We start from the raw sequence: 22,212 nt of genomic DNA on the forward strand, positions 1-22,212 counted from the left end.
TTGATGTTGTTAGTTGTGTTGTTGATTGTGTTGTTGAAGCCCCTTGTGGTTTGGAACATTGTTTCCGGTTGGGTTTTGAGTTGTATTCTATTGTATGTTGAGGGATTGATGATTCTAAGCATTTGGGGCTGGAACCCTTAGTGTTTAGGAGGTTTAGAGTTGAAGAAAAGAAGGAGAAAAGTCAAGTTTTCGGGGAAAAAGGGGTTGGGGCGCGCCTGCCAGCGCGCCCCAAGAGGGGCTTTGAACTTTCCCCCTTGGGGCGGCGCGCCTCTCAGTGCGCCAGCAGGCCTCCTCTGAAGTTTTGGGTCTGGCGCTCTGCGCCTCTTAGAGCGCCAAGTCTTCTCAGTCATTCCCCCCTTGTCCATGCATGTTCCATGGTATTGTACCATTGTTTCATAGTTGTTTCCAATACTCCAAGGTACGTTTAAACATCAAGAACTCCTCCATATCATGGATCAAACACCTTGAATTCATAATCCAATTCAAGGAAAGTTAGTATCAAGTCAAAGTGAAGTTAGAGTCAAGTCAAGCAAAGTTAAGAAGTAAGTCCAAGCAAGTCTTTAAAGCTTTCCAAGAGTTGTTATTGAACGTCTTAACGTCGTTTCATGTTTCAAGTCAAGTAAAGAGTTTCAAGTCAAGAAAAGGGTATAGAGTTTCAAACCAAGTGAAGAGTCTCAAGTTTCAATTTAAGCCAAGAGCATAAAGTCAAGGCCATTTCTCCAAAGTTATTAGGGAACTATGTACTTCCCAAAGAAGTTTCTAAATGTTTTTACATTTAAAGTAAGAAAGGAACCATGTTTTCCAAAAGAGCCTTTGGGCTAAGTTTTTGAGTAATTATCTCAATCAAAGAAAGATGTGTTTAAAGACACTTATGAGCCAAAGTATTTTCGGGAGTAGTATTGAGCACCGAATAGGGGACATGAGTTCATGTTGACTCAACTCTCCATAAGAACCATGCGCCAACATGGGACTTGACGTATCATTCTTTTTAGATGATCACGTAAGATTAGGCTAGTGGATCCACTAAGCAAAAGTAAGGTCCTATATCACGGCAAGGTATAGGATGGTCCTCGGGCAACGTGAGGTAAGACGTTGTATCATCACTAGGGCTCATAGTGGTGGTTGTCGGTTAAAGAACCTCCCACAAAAGTTATATTACTTTTATATAAGTAAAGTTGAGTTTGTTGTTGTTTTATCCTTAACGAGCTAAGTTGTTTACACTGTTTTACAAGTTATTTATATAATGCATATGTCTTATTGCTTTATATTGAGTTCGGTTATTCATGAGTCGAACAAAGTCAAGGTAAGTGTTCTCTTGTACTCTTTTCAAGCGGAAGTTGTGGTTTAGCTTTCCAGCTCGCATACTCGTACATTCCATGTACTGATGCCAGTTGGCCTGCATCGTTTTATGATGCAGACGCAGGTACCCAGGATCAGCATCCAGCACGCAGTTGATCCAGTTGAGCACTCCAGAGTCAGTGGTGAGCCACTTTGCTTTCCGGAGGACTCGGATATTTTGTTCTCTTAGTGTTGTTTTATTAGGATGTTGCGGGGTCTGTCCCAACATCCATCTCAGTATTTTAGAGGCTTCATAGACAGTCAGTCAGTTAGTATTGAGTCTCTCATTTATGTATATATGTAAATATTCTATTTTTGGGACTCGAGTTGCCTTTTTGGCCATATTTTATTAGTTGGTTGTTTTATAACCTTTCATTGCATTGAGTCACGCTGTTGAGTTAAGTTTCCGCTGAGTTAAGAAAGCCAGGCCAAGGGTTCGTTTGGGGCCAGCAATGGTCTTCGAGTGCCGGTCCCGCCCAGGGTGTAGGCTCGGGGCATGACACTAAACCCTGCATAACTCTAACCAGTAACCAAACGACCCCTAAGTGAATAAAAAAGTTTCTCCCTTCTTTTTTTTCCTCATAAAGAAATTTTATGTGTCCCTTAAATATATCATGAATTGATGATGAAAATAAGATGAACTACCCAGTGCAATAACTGAATTAATTGATGATTTAGTAACAAATGAATTTTGTAGCTAAGCAACAAATTTGCTACTAATTATTTTAGAAATAGATTAGGGACAAAATAGCATAAATTTCTTAATTAGCTATGAAGTAATTCTTTTGTAATTTGTAAAGATCGAAGAAAAGAGTATGTCCTATTTAATGCTATATAAACCGATAATTGGTTAATGTGGAACTCTTAACTCTATACTAGATATCCCTACCAAATAGACTCGTGCAGTAAAATTTTCAGTACCCATTGTTTTTTCTCGTATAAATAGTCACACCTTTCTGGTTGTTTGAAAGCAAACAAAACAATGAGCATGTTGTGGTTCATAACAACATTAGCCATTACTGCTTTCATTTGTTCCTCTGCTTATGCTTATGATAACAACCCTTTGCAGGACATATGTGTCGCTGTTAACGACTCTCACGCTTCAGGTAAATCATCCTTCTATATTTTGATTGGGAATGAGGCGTAGTTTTTGTATGTATATACTCCCTATTTACTTGTCATTGTTGACAAATCAAGGGAGGATAAATTTTTTTTTCTTGTTATACCCTTACCTTAATTTATTAGCATTGAGTTAATGACGGCTCTTATTATCTGAATACTATGCTTAGCTCCATTTTATTCCACGTGTGCAGTTTTCGTGAATGGAAAGATGTGCAAAGACCCAAAGCTTGCAACAGCGAATGATTTCTACTTTTCAGGTCTTAATGTTTGTGGAAATGAAGTGCCTGGGTTTGGTATTGCTGTAAAGACTGTGGATGTAAACAACATGCCTGGACTTAACACTCTTGGTATTTCTCTTGTTCGTGGTGACCTGGAACCACAACGTATTGTTCCACTTCACACGCACCATCGAGCTACTGAGATGATAACTATCCTGGAGGGTACTGTTTATGCAGGATTTCTTGTCCCTGATCCTGCAAACTTCTTTAAGAGTCGTCTCTTCTCCAAAATCTTGAATCCTGGCGATGTGTTTGTGTTCCCAATAGGTCTTATTCACTTCCTGTATAATGTGGGACACAAAAAAGCTACTTGTCTCTTTTATTTCAATAGTCAAAATCCTGGACTTATCTTGATTCCTAATTCAATCTTTGCATCAAATCCACCTGTTCCAGACGACGTTCTCGCCAAAGGCTTCCAGCTGAATATGACAGAGATTGCACAACTTCGAAAGAAATTCTCTTAGGCTAATGTGATTTTCTGAAGTGTTAGCTGCTCACCAGCGCAGCGTCTTATGAAATGCGTTGGAATAATAAATACTGTTTGCTGTATATTTCCAATGAACTTATTCATTCATGGAAACTGAAATAAAATCATAGGCTAATCTCGAATATGGCTGAATGTTTACTTTATTGTTTTCATTAAGTTTATTTATAAAGGTATTTACTTTCTAGTAACAAATCACTTAATTAAATTGATCCGCGTGTTATCATTTTTTCTGTAACAAATATAACATAGTCAATTTTTATTTGTTGAAGTAATACCAGTATAACTGAATTAATTGATGAAAGCATCCAAAGTGGTACCAGTAGCTCTTGAAAGAAAAACCACAGCACAGTCAAGAATCAAGAAAGGGATTAGACGAAGTTAAGAAAGTGAGATTTTGATGGAAGACATCAACTTAATTTAGTGGGAAAAAAAGAGGTTTGATTAATGGATGAGATGCGTATTTAATATAAATATGAATTAGTTTTTCTTTTTTAAATCATAAAATTTAGAGAAGAAGAGAAAAGGCAAATATTTAAGAAAATAGATTAATAGAATTGGTAATAGTATCTCCTTTCCTTATTTTACTCTTTCTATGCTAAATATATATCTTCAAAAAAATAAAATCGTCTTTTTTTTATTTTCTTGTTTTATGCAGTGAAGATATAAATATTTTAAATGGGTTTACGCAGTTTTCAGATCAAACTAACATGGTTATTTATGTTAGGATCGAAATAATTAAGTGTCATGCAGAAGCTAGCAAAACAAACCTTCAAAGACCATGAGTAAGAGGTTATTAAAGAGGGTAAAGAAAAAGATAGAGAATTGGTTAGGTGAAAGAAGTTTTTGTATTTGTTGTCTTGGTTATGCTATGGAATTGACTAGGTCTTCCTTGTAGAGGTGGCCAGGTGGGCATATATAAGAAAACAGGATCGAACCGAATTAAAAAAATCAAACTAAATCAAATCAAACTTTTTTTAAAAAAATGAACCAAACCAAATTAGTGTGATACGTACTCGGTACACACTATTGGCAAATCGAAGTATCGAACCGGAGTTCGAAAGAACTGAACGTCCCCGCCTAGCTCCTTGTGGTTGGTGATTAATTCAAGTTAATGTTGGTGATATTTCATTTATGAAATAAAGTAGGTTTAAGTTATTGAACAAACGATGTAGAAACCATTTGTTAATAATTGAGGGTTTCAACCTCCTAATATAAGGGTGGGGAACAGTTGTTGCGTTGAAGAGTAGGTTAGGGACTTAGGGTTGTTATGGAGAAACAATTATGGGAGTGTCTTTTGGGGGAAAATAATTACAAGGGACCCTTTCTAGAGATGGATTAACTCGAATGACTCGGAGAAAATGAAATATGTATTATTATTTAATTGGATATTTTTTTATCCTTTTAATGTTTGTCTAACAAGCGTTTGAACACTTAATAAGTTCTTTTGTATTTAGATGGTACATGTGAAATGAAGTTGAGGATTAAAACAGAACAAAATTGAGTTGAAGTGTCAAAATGAAATTTAGAAGCAAGTTAATGAGATTGTGAATATATTTCACCTTATATATTTATATAGATGAATTTGGACTACAACTTTGTATTATTGATTGTAAAAACCTTAAATTCTACCTATTATTTTTTAACCTAAAATTACCCCTCTTTCTAACAGAAAAATGTGGGGATCTCTACATAATTTCATGACACAATATAATTGGTTCATTTGGAACTCTATACTTAGCCCTACCAAATAGACTCCATGCTATATTTTTAATACCTCTTGGTTTTCTCTTAGTATACAAAATAGTAACACATTTCTGGTTGTTTGGAAAAAAATCATAACAAATCCAAAGCATAACAATGAGCATGTGGTGGTTCATAACAAAATTAGTCATTATTTCTTTCATTTGTAATTCCCCTGCTTATGCTTATGATAACAACCCTCTACAAGACATATGCCATTACATCAAAAATGATCTTTAGCGGCAATTAATTAACGTCAATAGCTTAATTGCCACTAAATATGTACTTTTAGCGGCAATTAATTAGCACTCTTTATATATGTCCGTAAAGCCTTTAGCGACATTGGATCCAATGACAATTAACTAATGCCGGTAAAGACTTTAACACTCTTTGTTAATGTGTATATTTATTGCCGCTAAAAGGTGTTTTTGTTGTAGTGTGTTTTGCTATTAACGACTCTCACGCTTCAGGTAAATCGTACTTCTATATTTTCGCTTGGGAATGAGGCGGTTTTTGTATGTATGTTATATAATTTGTGTCAGCTCTTATTATCTGAAATAATATGCTTAGCTTCATTTTATTTTACCTGTGCAGTATTCGTGAATGGAAAGATTTGAAAAGACCCAAAGCTTGCAACAGCGAATGATGATTTCTAATTTTCAGGTCTTAATGTTAGTGGAAATGAAGTGCCTGGGTTCGGTTTTGCTGTAAAGACTGTGGATGTAAACAGCATGCCTGGACTTAACACTCTTGGTATTTCTATTATTCGTGGTGACCTGGAACCACAACGTATTGCTCCACTTCACACACACCCTCGAGCTACGGAGATGATAACTATCCTGGAGGGTACTGTTTATGCTGTCCCTGATCCTGCTAACTTCCTTAAGAGTCGTCTCTTCTTCAAAATCTTGAATCATGAGGGTGTGTTTGTGTTCCCACAAGGTCTTATTCACTTCCTGTATTATGTGTGACACAAATTAAAAAAGCAACTCCCTCCGTCCCATTTTATGTGGCACTTTTCGAATTTCGAGATTCAAACAAGTCTAGCTTTGACAGTAAATTTTTCATAGATCTTTTAAACATTTTGAATTATCAATTGTTGCGACTTATAGTACTTTTTACGTAGTTTACAAATATATAAATTTCATTTCAAAAAAATTGAAGATTTCATACGCAAATTCCTGGTCAAATTTAAACTGTTTGACTCTCGAAAAACGAAAAGTGCCACATAAATTGGGACAGAGGATGTACTTGTCTATTTTATTTCAATAGTCAAAATCCTGGAGTTATCTGGACAATCTTTCCATCAAAACCACCTGTTCCAGATGACGTTCTTGACAAAGGCTTCCAGCTGAATAAGACACAGATTGCACAACTTCGAAAGAAATTCTATTAGGCTATATTATATGTCTTTAAAAATGTGATTCTGAAAGTTGTTTGCAGCGCATTAGCTGCTCACCAGCGTCTTATGAATGCGCTGAAATAATACATATCTATAATAAATAGCGTTTGCTGTATATTTCCAATATTTGGAGTGAACTTATTCATTCATGGACGCTGAAATAAAATCATAGGTTATTCAAAGATCAAGACAGAGATTATTTAGGGGTTGCTAAACAGGATATATAAAGAAAAAGATATAGGTGAAAGAATTTTGTTATATTTCTTGTTCTGGTTATACTATGGAATTGGCTAAGTCTTTCTTGTAGAGGTGGACATATATATATATCCAAAAAACGGATACAACCTAATTAAAAAAATGGAATTAAATCAAACCAAACCGAATTAGGTTGATACGCATTAAGTACAAACTATTGAAAAATCGAAGTACCGAGCTGGAGTTCAAAAGATCCGAACGTTCATCCCTAGTTCCTTGTGTTTGGTGATTAATTCAAGTTAATGTTGGTGACATTTCATTTGCGGAATATCTAGGTTTAAATGTAAGATTATGTAGATTTTCATGTATATATTGTTAAACAAATAATGAAGAAACCATTTGTTAATAATAAAGGATTTCTATCTCCAAAGGGTGGGGAACAATTGTTGCGCTGAAGAGTAGGTTAGGGACTTAGGGTTGTTTTTGAGAAACAATTATGGAAGTGTCTTTAAGGGGAAAATAATTACCATTTTTGAAGATGGGTTAACTCCGATGACTTGGAGAAAACTGTTATCGAATAAATTCACAGCTGCACAATATTGTATATATGGTAGTCTAGCTTATTTGAAGGGATTTGATTATTTAGTTACCATAGTTAGTTAGTACTATGTATTTATATAACTGTATTCATTGAGCAATAAACAAGTTATTCTCTCCAACCCTTATCAATAACATGTTATCAGAGCCTTGTCGGATCAGAAAGTGTAGTATGTCGAACTTCACGGCTGGTCATTGTCACGCCCCGAGCCTACACCCTGAGCGAGACTGGCACTCGAGAACCATTGCTGGCCCCAAGAAAACCCTTGGCCTGATGACTTACTTACTCAGCGGAAGACTTAGACATAAGAAAGAGGATCCAAATACAAGATAACTCAACATGTCTCAAACTGAACTCATAATGTTTTAAAAATAAACATTTAACTTAGCCAAAATGGCAACTCAAATCTGAACATAAGCCAATAACAAAATGACGACGACTGAACTAACATCTGACTGACTATCTATGAAGCCTCTAAAACAACTGATCAAATGGATGTCGGGACAGGCCCAGGACATCCTAGTGAGCTAAAATGATAAAGTAATGAAAAAAGGGGGATCCTCTGGAATGGAAGGAGGCTCACCAATAACTCTGAAGCTCAACTGGATCAACGATGCGCTGGATGCTGATCCTGGTTACCTGCGTCTGCATCATAATACGATGCAGGCCAACTGATATCAGTACATTGAATGTACGAGTATGCGATTTGGAATGCTAAACATAACATAAGCTTGAAAAGAGTATGAAAGAAACACTTACGTGGGCTTTACCTAACTCAACTGATTTCAATATAAAGCAGTGTAAATAATGCAGTATAAAGAAAAGCTTTAAAACATGGTTTTCAACTCTGTGTATTTAGAAATACAATAATAACTCTGTATGTATGCAAAGATACAATATGAACTCTGTTTGTATATGAAAATACAAATATTTCTGATGTATATAAAAATATAAAATACTGTTGTGGGAGTTTCTCTAACCGACAACCATCACTTAAGAGCTATAGTGATGATACAACGTTTCTTAGCCCCACGCTGCCAGGGCCACCTAGACCTTGCCGAGGGTATAGAACCTGAACTACTAAGTGGATCCACTACTCTATGCTAAAAAGCACTAAGGGTTCATTTAAAAAGTATGACCCTTTTCTACCCATGATGGCTACATGGTTTATGGGGGATATGGGTTCTCTGAACTCTCCCCATATCGGTGCTCAATACTACTCCTAAAATATGATACTAGCTCTTTATGTTTAAAAACATACTTCTTCTGTGATTTGCGATTAGTGCTCAAAAACTTAGCTCAACGGCTATCATGGAAATCAAAGTTTCCCCTCTTGCTTTATTGTGAAAGCATTTACTCTTTGATTGAAAACTAGCCCAAAGGCTCTTTACTGAAAAACTAGCTCAAAGGCTCTTTTGAAAATCTCAGTTTCCGTTCTCATTTAAATGTGAAAACATTTTAAACTCTTTTGGGAATACATAGTCCCCATATACTTTTGAAGAAATGAACTTCAACTTTACTCTTTACTGAACTCACAACTTAAGTCTTAAACAGAGTTAAAACGTTTGTAAAAGACTTTTGGAAAACTTTATGAACTTCTCTTGACTTGACTCTTAACTTCTCTTGACTTGACTCTTAACTGGTCCTTGAATTGAATTATGAATTCAAGGATTGTGATTTGTGATTGGAAGGATCTCATGATGTTTAGGAATGATTTTAGATAGCTAAACATGAGAAAATGATCAAAATCAATATCTGAGGGTGGGTCCTCGACGCGGAGAAACATTTAAAATTTAGTTTCGAAAATGAATTTTGAGGCAGAACGCTCCATGACGGCTCCGCAACGCTAAACAAATTTTCCCAATTCTGGGGATTGGCTCCGCAACGCGACACCACTACCAAATTTTGTCCGACAAAATTTCTTCTTCGTTTTTCAGCTCTAAACCCTCTAAACTCCATGGATTCTTTCCCCAAACACTTAGAACCAATTATATGATCAAAGTACATCAGATTCTACTCAAAACACAACTAAAAACATGAATCAATCTCAAGAAACTCCAATCAACACAACCCACAAGAACTCAAACGAAATTTATCAAGAACTCAAGGATTTACTTTCAAATCTAATAACGTCGCTGAAATTGAATCATTATTGGAGCGTGGATGAACTAACCCAACACTTTGTGATCTCACATACCTTGTAGGGATCACCCCCGACGAAATCCACAAGCTAAACTCGACGAACTTGACGATTTCCTTGCTTCTCCTTCTCTTTTCTCCTCTTCTTTCCTCTTCTCTAAAACCCTAACTCTTTTCCAAAAGCGTAAAACTGACCAAGTTCAGTTTAGACCCATAATTAATTAACTAAAATGAATTTAATTAATTGGATAAGGAAAAGACTGAAATACCCTTCAAAAATCCGGATTGGACATTTCCTTATTTGAACAGCCCAACTTCCAATGGAAGTATCTCACTCATACGAACTCGGAATCACGCAAACTTGGCGGCGTTGGAATGATCATTCCAAGAGATTTCCTACCATATCTGGAAGTGCTCCTAAATCATCCTGAGCTAGAAGTTATGGCCATTTGAAGTTGACTAAAAACTCACATTTTCGTAACTTAACAAAATTTCCAGATTTCCATTCTTTCCAAAAATGACTATTTCCAATTATTGGCTTCTTCCTATTTATTTCAAATTGCAAGATGTTACAATCGTCACCGAAATTAGCCAGACGTGGAGGCGCATGTGTGGACCAATCTTGGTCTGGATTCCTAATTTGGTGTCACCTTGAAATTCTCGACTGACTTATGGTAGTATTCTGGATATTGGACCAAGTTTTGAAGAATAAGCATCAACAACCAGGTTCTGTGATTTCTTTTGGTCATATTTGAGTTCGAATTTCTTTGTCTGCGCTTTGATCAGTTTTGAGCTACAACGTTGTTTGAATTTTGTTGCTGCTCTTCGAATTTTACTCTCCACTGTTCAATTAGTTTCGCATCTGGATCATTTGGGTATTCCATATTTTATTTTCTGGACCATATCCAGAACAACTGGGTGTTACATATTTTATTTTCTAGACCATCTCCAGATAACTGGGTGTTTCAGTCTATTTGAGTTGAATCCTTTAGCTGAGAGTTGACTGCTTCACTGTTAAGACTCTTATATGTGAGTGGAGCTCTTTCTGAGTTGAGTTAAACAATCTGACTTGTTGGTGCATGGACATAATTGTTGGGATAACATTTTGGTGCCAAACTTTGGCAATTTCTCTAGTATTTTGATTGCAGAGCTTTGGAAATTTCTCTATTATTCTGATTTGATATAGTGAGTATGGGGAAATGACTGCTTCAAGTTCATTATATGATAAAACGGTTTTGGTTTCGGCAGAAGAATTTGCTAAAATCTCTCAATATCATAAATAAGTGAAGGAACCCACTTTAGTTAATGCTTTTACGTAGTCATATATTATCACGTCTTCAAATAAGTAGGTGATTGATTCAGGTGCAACAAATCACATGACATGACAGGTACTCCTAATGTATTTTTTAGCTTTCAATCACACAAAGAACTCTTTGTAGCTGATGGATCAACTTGCAACAATGTTGGATATAAGATTGTTAAACCAACCTCATATATTACCCTGCCATCTGTATTAAGTCTACCAAAGTTGGCCTTTAATTTGATTTCTGTTAGCAAAGTTACCAGAGACCTAAATTGCTATATATCTTTTTTTACCGACCATTGTTTATTTCGTGATCTTACAACAAATCAGGTTATTGGTAAAGGACATGTATCCGATGATCTCTATATCCTTGATGAATAAGAGTCTCAGTCTGTGGCCTGCTCAAGTGTCATATCTCCGTTTGAAGCATGTTGTCGATTGGGTCATCCCTCTGTACCTCTGTTAAAGAAGCTTTGTCCTCAAATTTCATAATATTTCTTCATTGGAATGCGAGTCATGTCATTTTGTAAAACATCATCGCAACTCAATAGGTCCAAGGGTTAATAAGTAGGCTGAGTCGGTTTTTGAGTTAGTTCATTCTGACGTTTGGGCATCGTGTCCAATCACTTCCAAAACTGGACGTAGGTATTTTGTCACTTTTGTGGATGATTTCTCTTGGATGACTTGGATTTATTTTATGAAGAATCGCTCTGAAGTGTTTACTCACTTTTGTGACTTCTTTGCTGAAGTTAAAACTCAATTCAATGCTTCGGTTCACACTGTAAGAAGTGACACCGCTAAAGAATATATGTCAGAGTTGTTTCAATCATATTTGAGACAACATGGCATTCTCCACCCGCCTTCATGTATTGATACACCCTCTCAAAATCGAGTTGATGAGAGGAAGAATAGACATCTACTTAGACAACTGGGGCACTTTTTATTCCAGATAAATGTTCCTAAACAATTTTGGGCAGATGCAGTCTCTACAGCTGGCTTTTTGATTAATCGCATGACATCTATTGTGCTTGCTGGTAATACACCTTATAGTTTTTTTTTCCTAATAAGTCGCTATTTCTAGTGGAACCGAAGGTGTTTGGAAGCACATGTTATGTTCGAGACGTTCGACCATCTGTTATCAAGTTAGATCCTAAGGCATTGAAATATGTTTTTCTAGGTTATTTTCGCCTTCAGAAAGGGTATCAATGTTATTCTATTAAACTTGGCAAATATCTTGTGTCAACTAATGTGGTGTTTTGAGAGACTACACCATTTTTCTATACATCTCCTAATTCTATAAGTCAGGGAGAAGATGAGTGACTAGTTCATGTTTTGACAAAACAATCTGATGTTGTTCCTCCATTTCTCAGTTCTTTTGTTGATCACCACTCATATGTTGTACCTACAGTACCTGATCCATCTGTGGTATCAAGACCGCCAATTATTCAAGTCTATTCAAGGAGGCGAGAGACTGATGATACTTGTCATACACCCGTTCGGTCACCTGATCCTTCAGAAAATCTTGACCTTCCTATTGCTCTTCGCAAAGGTACACGCACTTGCAAATCCACATATTTTATTGCTAATTTTGTTTTCTATGACCTCTTATCCTCCACGTCTAAATCTTTGATTGCTTCTCTAGACTCCATCTCTGTACCCAAAATAGCGAATGATGCTTTGAACCATCCAGGATGGTCTAATGCAATGTTAGATGAAATACATGCCTTAGAGGAAAATCACGCATGGGATTTGGTGGATTTACCAAAGGGAAAGAAACCAGTGGGATGTAAGTGGGTCTTCACAGTTAAAGTTAATCCAGATGGTTCTGTAGCAAGACTTAAGGCCAGACTTGTGGCTAAAGGGTATGCTCAGATATATGGGGTAGATTATTCAGACACCTTCTCTCCAGTTGCCAAACTCACTTATGTTCGCTTGTTCATTTCTCTAGCTGCTTCTGAGAATTGGCCTTTGCATCAGTTAGATATCAAGAATTGGCCTTTGCAATTCTTCATGGTGATCTTCAGGTGGAGGTTTATATGGAACAACTACCCGATTTTGTTGCTCAAGGAGAGTATGCGAAAGCTTGTCATTTGAAGAAGTCTTTGTATAGCTTGAAGCAAAGTCCACGAGCTTGGTTTGACAAGTTTAGTGAGACAGTTCAAGATATTGGGTTGAAAATGAGCAAATGTGATGACTCAATTTTCTATCTGCAATCATCATTTTGCTCTATTCTCCTTGTTGTATGTGTTGATGACATTGTCATCACAGGAAGTGATTATGCGGGGATTTCTTCCCTTAAATCTCTTATTATGCCTTAAACAAATGATGAAGAAAACAATTGTTGGACAAGCCACTCTTTTTAAAGATGGGTTAACTCGTATGACTTGGAGAAAATAAAACATGTATTATTATTTCATTGGATATTTTTTACCCTTTTAATGTTTGTCTAACACGCCCTTGCACACTTATGTTGGGTAAATTTTTTTGTGTTCAAATGATGCATGAGAAATGAAGTTGAAGGATTAAAATAAAATAAAGTTGAATGGGAGTGCCAAAATAAAATTTAGGAGCAAGCTGTTAAAGGAGTTATGTATGTATTTTGCCTTATATTTTTGTATAGATGAATTTGGACTACAACGTTGTACCTATGTAGTTTGAAGGTGTATGCGATAGTTGAATAAACAAGTTCCAGGGTACTTAATACAAATGATAATTTAGGTGTCCACCATATAAAAAGCTGTGAGTGGAGGTGTGGTGCAGGGGGAGGGGCCTTTAGCATTTCTGCCTATTATTAATTTTAACACCCTAATTTCCACCTATTATTTTCTAACCTAAGATTATGTTACCCCTCTTTCTAACAGAAATATGTGGGGATATCTACATAATTTCATGACACCATGCTAATTGGTTCATTTGGAACTCTATACTAAGCCCTACCAAATAGACTCCACGCTAAATTTTCAATACCTCTTGTTTTTCTCTTAGTATAAAAAATAGTTACATATTTCTGGTTGTTTGGAAAAAAATCATAACAAACTTAAAGCATAACAATGAGCATGTGGTGGTTTATAACAACTTTAGCCATTGCTGCTTTCTTTTGTAATTCCCTTGTTTATGCTTATGATAACAACCCTCTACAGGACATATGTGTTGCTGTTAGCGACTCTCACGCTCCAGGTAAATCGTCCTTGTATATTTTTGTTTGGGAATGAGGCACAGTTTTTGTATGTATGTTGTACAATTTATGTCACATCTTATTATCTGAGTAATATGCTTAGCTTCATTTTATTGTACGTGTGCAGTTTTCGTGAACAGGAAGATTTGCAAAGACCCAAAGCTTGCAACAGCGAATGATTTCTATTTTTCAGGTCTTAATGTAAGTGGAAATGAAGTGCCTGGGTTCGTTTTTGCTGTAAAGACTGTGGATGTAAACAACATGCCTGGACTTAACACTCGGAATTTCTTTTATTCGTGGAGACCTGGAACCACAACGTATTGCTCCACTTCACATGCACCCTCGAGCTACTGAGATGATAACTATCCTGGAGGGTACTGTTTATGCAGGATTTCTTGTCCCTGATCCTGCAAACTTCTTTAAGAGTCATCTCTTCTCCAAAATCTTGAATCCTGGCGATGTGTTTGTGTTCCCAATAGGTCTTATTCACTTCCTGTATAACGTGGGATACAAAAAAGCTACTTGTCTCTTTTATTTAAATAGTCAAAATCCTGGAGTTATTGGCATTCCTAGCTCAATCTTTGCATCAAAACCACCTGTTCCAGACGACGTTCTTGCCAAAGGCTTCCAGCTAAATAAGACTGACATTGCAGAACTTCGAAAGAAATTCACTTAGGTTATATTATGTCTTTAAAAATGTGACTCTGAAAGTTGTTTGCAGAGTGTTAGCTGCTCACCAGCGTCTTATGAATGCGTTGGAATAACACATTTCAATAATAATTACTGTTTGCTGTATATTTCCAATATTTGGAGTGAACTTGTTCATTCATGGTAGCTGAAATAAAATCATAGGCTATTCTTGAATATAGCTGAAACAACAACCACTCCACTATTTCATTTGTTTATTTTATCGCATTATCGTTTTCATTAAGTTTATCTATCAAGGTATTTAGTTTCTAAATAACAAATCATCTAAACTAAATTGATCAGCGTGTTTTTGAGCTCACAACAAATTCAACTGTGTCATTTTTTTGGTAAAGAAATATAACATAGTCCATTTTTACATTTTTTAAGTAATAATTATTTATTGATGAAAGCATCCAAAATAGTACCAGTGGCTCTTGAAAGAAAAAAACACAGCACATTTAAGAATCAAGAAAGGGATTAGATTAACTTAAGAAAGTGAGATTTTGATGGAAGACATAAATACTCTGCTTTGATGGTTGTTACGTATTGTATTGTACCGCACTGTAATGTTTTAATGAATACAATGTTTGAATAGATTGTATAATATATCCTTTCCTAATTTAACTCTCCTAGGCTAAATATATATCTTTAAAATAAACATCTTTTTTATTATTTGTTTTTTTGCAGTGAAGTTATAAATACTTTTTTTTTTGGTTTTCCAACCGGTGTCCGGAGTCCACATTGGAGCTCCGACTAAATTCGGATAAGGCTCTGCAGGGCCCATTCGGGGGTGGCGCTCCCAACAGTATTTTCTTCATACCCAGGGCTCGAACGCGAGACCTCTGGTTAAATACTTAATATGAGTTGAAGCTTGATTTTCAGATCAAGCCAACATGGTTTTTTACGGGTTGCTAAACAGGGTAAAGAAAAGACACAATATCTAAACATGACTCTTAACTTGACTTCAACTGACAATTATGACCTTTCACTTTGAGTATGTATATGTAGACACTTAAACTTGTATAAAATTGAACGCATAGACACATTCATCCTACATGGCAATTTTGTGTCTCACTTGTCATGTAAGACATGTGTGTCTACTTGTGCACACTCAAAGTTGGAGGATATAGTTGTCAGCTGAAGCGAAGCTAAGGATCATGTTTATATATTATGCCTATGTAGAATTTGCTAAGTGAAAGAAGTTTATGGAATTGGCTAGGTCTTCCTTGTAAACGTGGGCATATATACTGAAAAATCGGATAGAATTAAAAAAAAAGAACTACATCGAATCAACCCTTTTTTTAAAAAGGAACCAAACCAAATTAGTTTGATGCGATATTCGGTACATGCGCACTATTGACAAATTGAAGTATCAAACCGGAGTTCGAGAGAACTGAACATCCACTCCTAGCTCCTTGTGTTTGGTGATTAATTCAAGTTAATGTTGGTGATATTTCATTTGTGAAATAATCTAGGTTTAAGTGTTAGATTATATAGATTTTCATGTACCTACTATTAAACAAACGATGAAGAAATCATTTGTTATTAATTAATGTTTGTCTAACAAGCTCTAAGCACTTATGTTGGGTAAACTTTTTTGTGTAATGATACATGAGAAATGAAATTGGAGAATTAAAATAGAACAAGTTTGAGTTGAAGTGTTGTTAGAAAGGTTGCGTAGGTATTTGGCCTTATATTTTTGCATACATGAATTGGGACTACAACGTTGTATTATTAATTGTAACACCTTAATTTCCACCTACTATTTTCTAACCTAAAATTACCCCTCTTTCTAACAGAAAAATGTGGGGATCTCTACATAATTTCATGACACCATATAATTGGTTCATTTGGAACTCTATACTTAGCCCTATCAAAATAGACTCCATGCTAAATTTGCACCTCTTGATTTTCTCTTAGTATAAAAAATGGCATAATACATATATTGGACCTTAAACTTGGCTTCAAATTTTAACTTTGACCTCCAACTTTCATAGTGCACAAACAAGCACTTTAACTATCCAACCTTTTAATAAATAAACACACGATTTTTGGAGCCAAGAGCGTGAAATGCAAACGCTGCCACGTGTATTAGTGAGCCACTCAATGGCTGCCAACTAATTAAACACTTTACACGTGCATTTTTGAACTAAAAATAAAATAAAATTAATTAAGGGTAGAGTTGTCATTTCAACATTTTTTTTACTGTTGTAGGCCTCAAAAATCGCTCCTAACTCGCGCAAAAAACGTGCACATCACGCGTTTTGCCAGGTAAGACACGCGTGTTTATTTATTAAAAGGTTGGATAGTTAAAGTGTCTGTTTGTGCACTATGAAAGTTGGAGGTCAAAGTTAAAATTTGAAGCCAAGTTTAAGGTCCAATATATGTATTATCCCTATAAAAAATAGTCACACATTTCTGGTTGTTTGGAAAAAAATCATAACAATGATGATGTGGTGGTTCATAACAACATTAGCCATTACTGCTTTCTTTTATAATTCCCCTGTTTATGCTTATGATAACAACCCTCTACAGGACATATGTGTTGCTGTTAGAGACTCTCACTCTTCAGGTAAATCCTCCTTGTATATTTTTGTTCAGGAATAATGAGGCGCAGTTTTTGTAGGTATGTTGTATAATTTAGGCATAATACATATATTGGACCCTAAACTTGGCTTCAAATTTTAACTTTGACCTCCAACTTTCATAGTGCACAAACAAGCACTTTAACTATCCAACTTTTAAATAAATAAACACGCGATTTTTGCAGCCAAAGAGCGTGAAATGCAAACGCTGCAACGTGTTTTAGTGAGCCACTCAATGGCTGCCAACTAATTAAATATTTTACACAAAAAATCAAAATTAATTTTCAATTTATATACAAGGGTAAAGGTAAAAACAAATTCATTTCACCCGATTGTCTCTCAAAAGTTCAAAACCCTAGCTAGGGTAAACAATCAAAATTTGGTGAATCAAAGGGAAAAATCTTGGTTTGAAAGAGGAGGAAAAAAATGAGATTTTGATTTGAAAATATGAGGGAGAGTTTTGAAAGAGAGAAAAAATGGCTTCTTTGTCACTGGGAAGTTGGATCTGTTCAGGAATTGAAAAACACGGGCCATCCTCTTCGCTTTCTCTAAACGTACTGGTTCTTCAAGAATGACAACTTTTGTGTCTTTGAAAATGGCTGCTAATGCCTCAACTCATTCTGGGTTGCTTCACTGCTCTTTTGTTTATTGTTTTCGTTGGTAATATGTTATCTTTTACAGAATTTTCTTGTAACCGGACTGCTTTAATTTTCATCTGTTTTATTTAAAGAACTAACTCAGTAGTTCCCATAAAAAAAATATAAAGATATCTATAAAAGGAATTCATTAAGGATATAGTTGTCATTTCAGCATTTTTTTTTCCGTTGTGGGCCTCGAAAATTACTCCTAACGCGCGCAAAATAAGTGCACATCACGCATTTTTCCAAGTAGGACTCGCGTGTTTATTTATTTAAAAGTTGGATAGTTAAAGTGCCTGTTTGTGCACTATGAAAGTTTGAGGTCAAAGTTAAAATTTGAAGCCAAGCTTAGGGTCCAATATATGTATTATGCCTATAATTTATGTCAGCTCTTATTGTTTGAGTAATATGCTTAGCTTCATTTTATTGTACATGTGCAGTTTTTGTGAACGGGAAGATTTGCAAAGACCCAAAGCTTGCAACACCAAATGATTTCTATTTTTCAGGTCTTAATGTTAGTGGAAATGCAGCGCCTAAGTCTGGTGTTGCTGTAAAGCTTGTGGATGTAAACAGCATGCCTGGACTTAACACTCTTGGTATTTCTGTGAGTCGTCTTGACTTTGAACCACTAAGTCTTTTTCCACTTCACGCACACCCTCGAGCTTCTGCACTGATAACTATCCTGGAGGGTTCTATCTATGTAGGACTTTTTGTCCCTGATCCTGCAAACTTCTTTAAGAGTCGTCTCTTCTCCAAAATCTTGAATCCTGGAGATGTGTTTGTGTTCCCAAAAGGTCTTATTCACTTCCTGTATAATATAGGAAACAAAAAAGCTACTTCTCTAATCTATTACAATAGTCAAAATCCTGGAGTTATCTCAATTCCTAATTCAATCTTTGCATCAAAACCACCTGTTCCAGACGACGTTCTTGCCAAAGGCTTCCAGCTGAATAAGATACAGATTGCACAACTTCGAAAGAAATTCTCTTAAGGCTATATTATGTCTTTACAAATGTGATTCTGTGTTTTTCTGAAAGTTGTTTGCAGCAAGTTAATTAGGTGCTCACGCATCTTATGAAAGCGTTGGAATAATACTTTACTCCTAATAAATCAAGTGGCAATGTATGTAACTATAATCTTTCTTTGCAATATAATGAATAAGCCCATGCACCTTTAGTAATCTAAGAGAAGAATTGGCATGCTTAATGGTTATATATAATTTCTATAATAAATTAAGTGATCCAAATTGGTAACCCTCTTATATGTTTGAGTAGGATATATGAATTGAATTTAATATTTTCTAATATTGCCGCAAAAGTATTTAGTAACAATCGAGTTACTGTCATTGCATCCATTGTGGCTAAAACCTTTAGTGACATTTATATAGAGGGCTGGTACTTTTAGCAGCAATTATTTGAAAATTTGAAAATCAAGATCACAAAAACAGAGTCTGGAGATTGGAGAATCGAAGTCATAATACATATACCCTGAAATTGTTCATTTGTCGATATCAACAAGGATTTGCACAACTAAAAATAATGTTAAAATGTAAACCTAGGTTCCGCAGATTCAACAGAAAAATTCAGGAGCACTAAACATATTTTAACAGATTGAAAATAAACAAAACTGGAAAGCTCATCAAGCAAAGAACAACAAAAAGTTGAGAGATACGAAAGCTTTCAATTCGCATGGAATCGATTTTGTGAATCTCAAAGCTGCCGCTTCAGATGGAATGGAGAAAGAGTGATCGAGCCCTTTTGAATTTGGTGAATTGAGTAATAGTAATATTTATGTTACCGGACTAATTGCAATTAAACGGATAAATTTTACTGAAAACATGATTTAGCGAGCAAATATATTTGAATTTTGAACAACTGTCTTCTTCAAATTTCAAATACTATAACAAGCCAACACTATTTCAATATCTTTATATTGTCTCTTTCGCATCCGTTGGCAAACGAGCAAAACCATCTAACTACCCAAAAAGGCCCTTACCTTGAACAAAGACTCCAAAGTGGAATTGCCATAGAGAAAAATTGGAACCATCCAATTTTGTGGAGAGCAAATCGTGCGGGATGAATTTGAACTCATTGAGCAGATAGAATACAACAAAGAAAGCTAGAAAGACATGAGATTTCTAAATAGTATTCTCTTGTGTATTTAGAATTAGAATGATATAGTAGAAAATATTTATAGCTATAAAGGTTTACCTAAATTTCACCTACAAAGTTACTCTTTTGTACCAATGAAGATTATCTTCCTACCAATCTTCACATTAATTCATCTTTGAATCTTGTCAAATTTAACAAATCTCCACCTTGGCAAGATTCTCCATTTTTAACTTTCTCTCAACAACAATTTTTATTGTGTCTTTAACCTCAATCTTCAATGTTCAACAATGTTGATCAAATTCAAACAATGTTGAAACTTGACTGCAGTCACCACTTTTGTCAGCATATATCGGCAGGATTATCGTAGTATGGATTTTCTGCACTATGACTCCACCTTCTTCTATGATGTCTCGTATGAAATGATATCGGACATCAATGTGCTTCATCCATGCATGATAAACTTGGTTCTTCGCTAATTGAATAACACTTTGACTATCACAAAATATTGTGATTCCTTCTTGTCCAATACCAAGCTCTCTAAGCAATCCTTGAAGCCAAATTGCCTCCTTCGCAGCCTCTGTAATTGTCATGTACTCTGCCTTAGTGGTAGACAAGGCAACTGTCAACTGTAAAGTAGACTTCCAACTAACTAGTGTGTTTGCAATAGTGAATACATAACCAATAGTTGATCTTCGTTTGTCCAAATCATCTGCATAATTTGTGTCACAATATTCAACAAGATATTGACTATCTTTATGCTCGAAAACCAAGGCAACATCTACAATATTATGCATATATCGTAGAATCCATTTTATAGCCTCTCAATGATCCTTTCCAGGATTAAGCATGCACCTGCTTATAACTCCAACGGCGTGTGAAATATCTGGCCTTGTGCAAACCATTGCATACATCAAGCTACCAACAACATTTACATATGGTACTCTTGACATATATTCTCGTGTAGCTTCATTCTTTGGTGAAAGAGTGATAAGAGCTTATGCCTTTTGGTGTTTTGATGATCTCCTCACAAGTGCAGGGACCTGGTCCTCTGCAGAGTATTCTCGTCCAGTGTCAAAGTGCGATACAGCTGTAAAAGTTGTCTGCGTCAGAAGCTGCAGAGTACTTCACCAATCAGAAGCAAGGAGGTTGCTTGTACGTTTGGTAATAACTTTTTGTGGTATATACTAAACAAAGACAACAATATTATTAATTCATTCAAAGAGAGAGTCTTTCAAGCTTCAAGAACAGCAAGGGACTTGATCAATTACTTCAAGAGCTTCAAGAACAACAAGGGATCTGATCGATTCCTTCAAGAGCTTCGTGTACCAGCTATTACTTTGTTTGCTTGTAATAGTGCTTACATTGTAGGATTCGTTTTGTGAAAGAAACGTTTCAAACTTGTTTGAATCATTGTAAGAACTAGGTTAAGGGTAACTTAGGTTCTTACTCTAAAAGTCTATATTAATCGGTTAGGATTAGTATAGTGGGCGGTGTTGTATCCGCTTTGGCTCATCTAAGTAATAGGAGATATTGCTTAGAGTTGGGATTAGTAGGCTAATCTCGGTTTGTAAACTTGCTTTTACTTTTGCTTGGAGAAGATTAGTGAAAGAAGTTTGAAAAGTCCAGGCAGGCCAGGTCGTGGTTTTACTCCCTTGAGCAAGGAGGTTTCCACGTAAAGTTGTTGTGCAATCTTTACTTTCAGCACTTTGTTTATTTTCTGTTATTGTAACTGTGCTGAGGACCTGGTCCCATCTAGACAAGTGGACGCATACATTCCAACAAGTGGTATCAGAGCAAGTCTTTTCTCTCTGGTTAACACCAAGAAAAGGAAGATCCTGACGGAATGGCCGCTCCACCTAACATGGAGAAGGACAGTCCTCGATCAGACCACCTCGATTCAATGGTCAGTATTATGGATAGTGGAAAAATCGTATGCATGATTATATCAATGCAGAGGACACTGAGTTGTGGGATATCATTCTTGATGGTCCTTACTGTAACACCCCAGAGAATTTTCGAACTAAGACTCGAGCCATCCTTCATGTGGAGTGGGATTTACCGAGGAATAAAAAATTTCTTGAGTGTTAAGTTAAGGTCCCTAGGTGTAGCACATTGAGTTCCAAGAAGAGTTGAATTGGAAATAGTCATTTTGGAAAGAATCTGGAAAATTTGGCTATGGAAAAAAAGGTGAGTTTTTGGTCAACTTTGAGCAGTCGTATCTCCTAGCTCAAAATGATTTAGGCGAATTTCCAGTTTATGTCTGGAAAGCCCTTGGAATGATCTTTCCAACGCCGCCGAGTTTGCTTGAATTCCGAGTTCGTATGAGTGACTTATGCCCTTTGGAAGTTGGGTTGTTGGCCACAGTCGCACAGTCGCACAGTGCAGTTTGTTTAGTCCGAAAATTTTAAGGGTAT

At 36.0% G+C, this 22,212-nt stretch overlaps 2 protein-coding genes and 2 pseudogenes across 2 annotated transcripts; all 4 read left to right on the top strand.

The window, feature by feature from the left end:
• The first annotated feature begins 2,320 nt into the window (after positions 1-2,320).
• LOC125810505 (germin-like protein subfamily 1 member 13) lies at positions 2,321-3,328 on the top strand. Its single transcript, XM_049489980.1, has 2 exons — positions 2,321-2,444; positions 2,652-3,328. The coding sequence occupies exons 1-2, from the start codon at positions 2,321-2,323 to the stop codon at positions 3,200-3,202; spliced, it is 675 nt and encodes a 224-aa protein (XP_049345937.1). The 3' UTR covers positions 3,203-3,328.
• A 1,754-nt stretch (positions 3,329-5,082) lies between these two features.
• Positions 5,083-6,361, top strand: LOC125810457 (germin-like protein subfamily 1 member 13; annotated as a pseudogene).
• Positions 6,362-13,652: 7,291 nt separating this feature from the next.
• LOC125810508 (germin-like protein subfamily 1 member 13) lies at positions 13,653-14,453 on the top strand (annotated as a pseudogene).
• Positions 14,454-16,909: 2,456 nt separating this feature from the next.
• On the top strand, positions 16,910-18,680 carry LOC125810507 (putative germin-like protein 2-1). Its single transcript, XM_049489982.1, has 2 exons — positions 16,910-17,036; positions 18,128-18,680. Exons 1-2 carry the CDS (start codon positions 16,910-16,912, stop codon positions 18,676-18,678), a joined length of 678 nt encoding a protein of 225 aa, XP_049345939.1. The 3' UTR covers positions 18,679-18,680.
• The last annotated feature ends 3,532 nt before the right edge of the window (positions 18,681-22,212 follow it).

Source organism: Solanum verrucosum, unplaced genomic scaffold, assembly GCF_900185275.1.
Source record: "Solanum verrucosum unplaced genomic scaffold, falcon-dt-bn FXZP01000118.1, whole genome shotgun sequence".
Classification (NCBI taxonomy): Eukaryota; Viridiplantae; Streptophyta; class Magnoliopsida; order Solanales; family Solanaceae; genus Solanum; species Solanum verrucosum.

Coding starts and splice junctions, on each gene's coding strand:
- LOC125810505 (XM_049489980.1), top strand. CDS start 2,321: ATGAGCATGTTGTGGTTCATAACAACATTAGCCATTACTGCTTTCATT. Junction 2,445..2,651: donor TAACGACTCTCACGCTTCAG/GTAAATCATCCT, acceptor CCACGTGTGCAG/TTTTCGTGAATGGAAAGATG.
- LOC125810507 (XM_049489982.1), top strand. CDS start 16,910: ATGATGATGTGGTGGTTCATAACAACATTAGCCATTACTGCTTTCTTT. Junction 17,037..18,127: donor TAGAGACTCTCACTCTTCAG/GTAAATCCTCCT, acceptor GTACATGTGCAG/TTTTTGTGAACGGGAAGATT.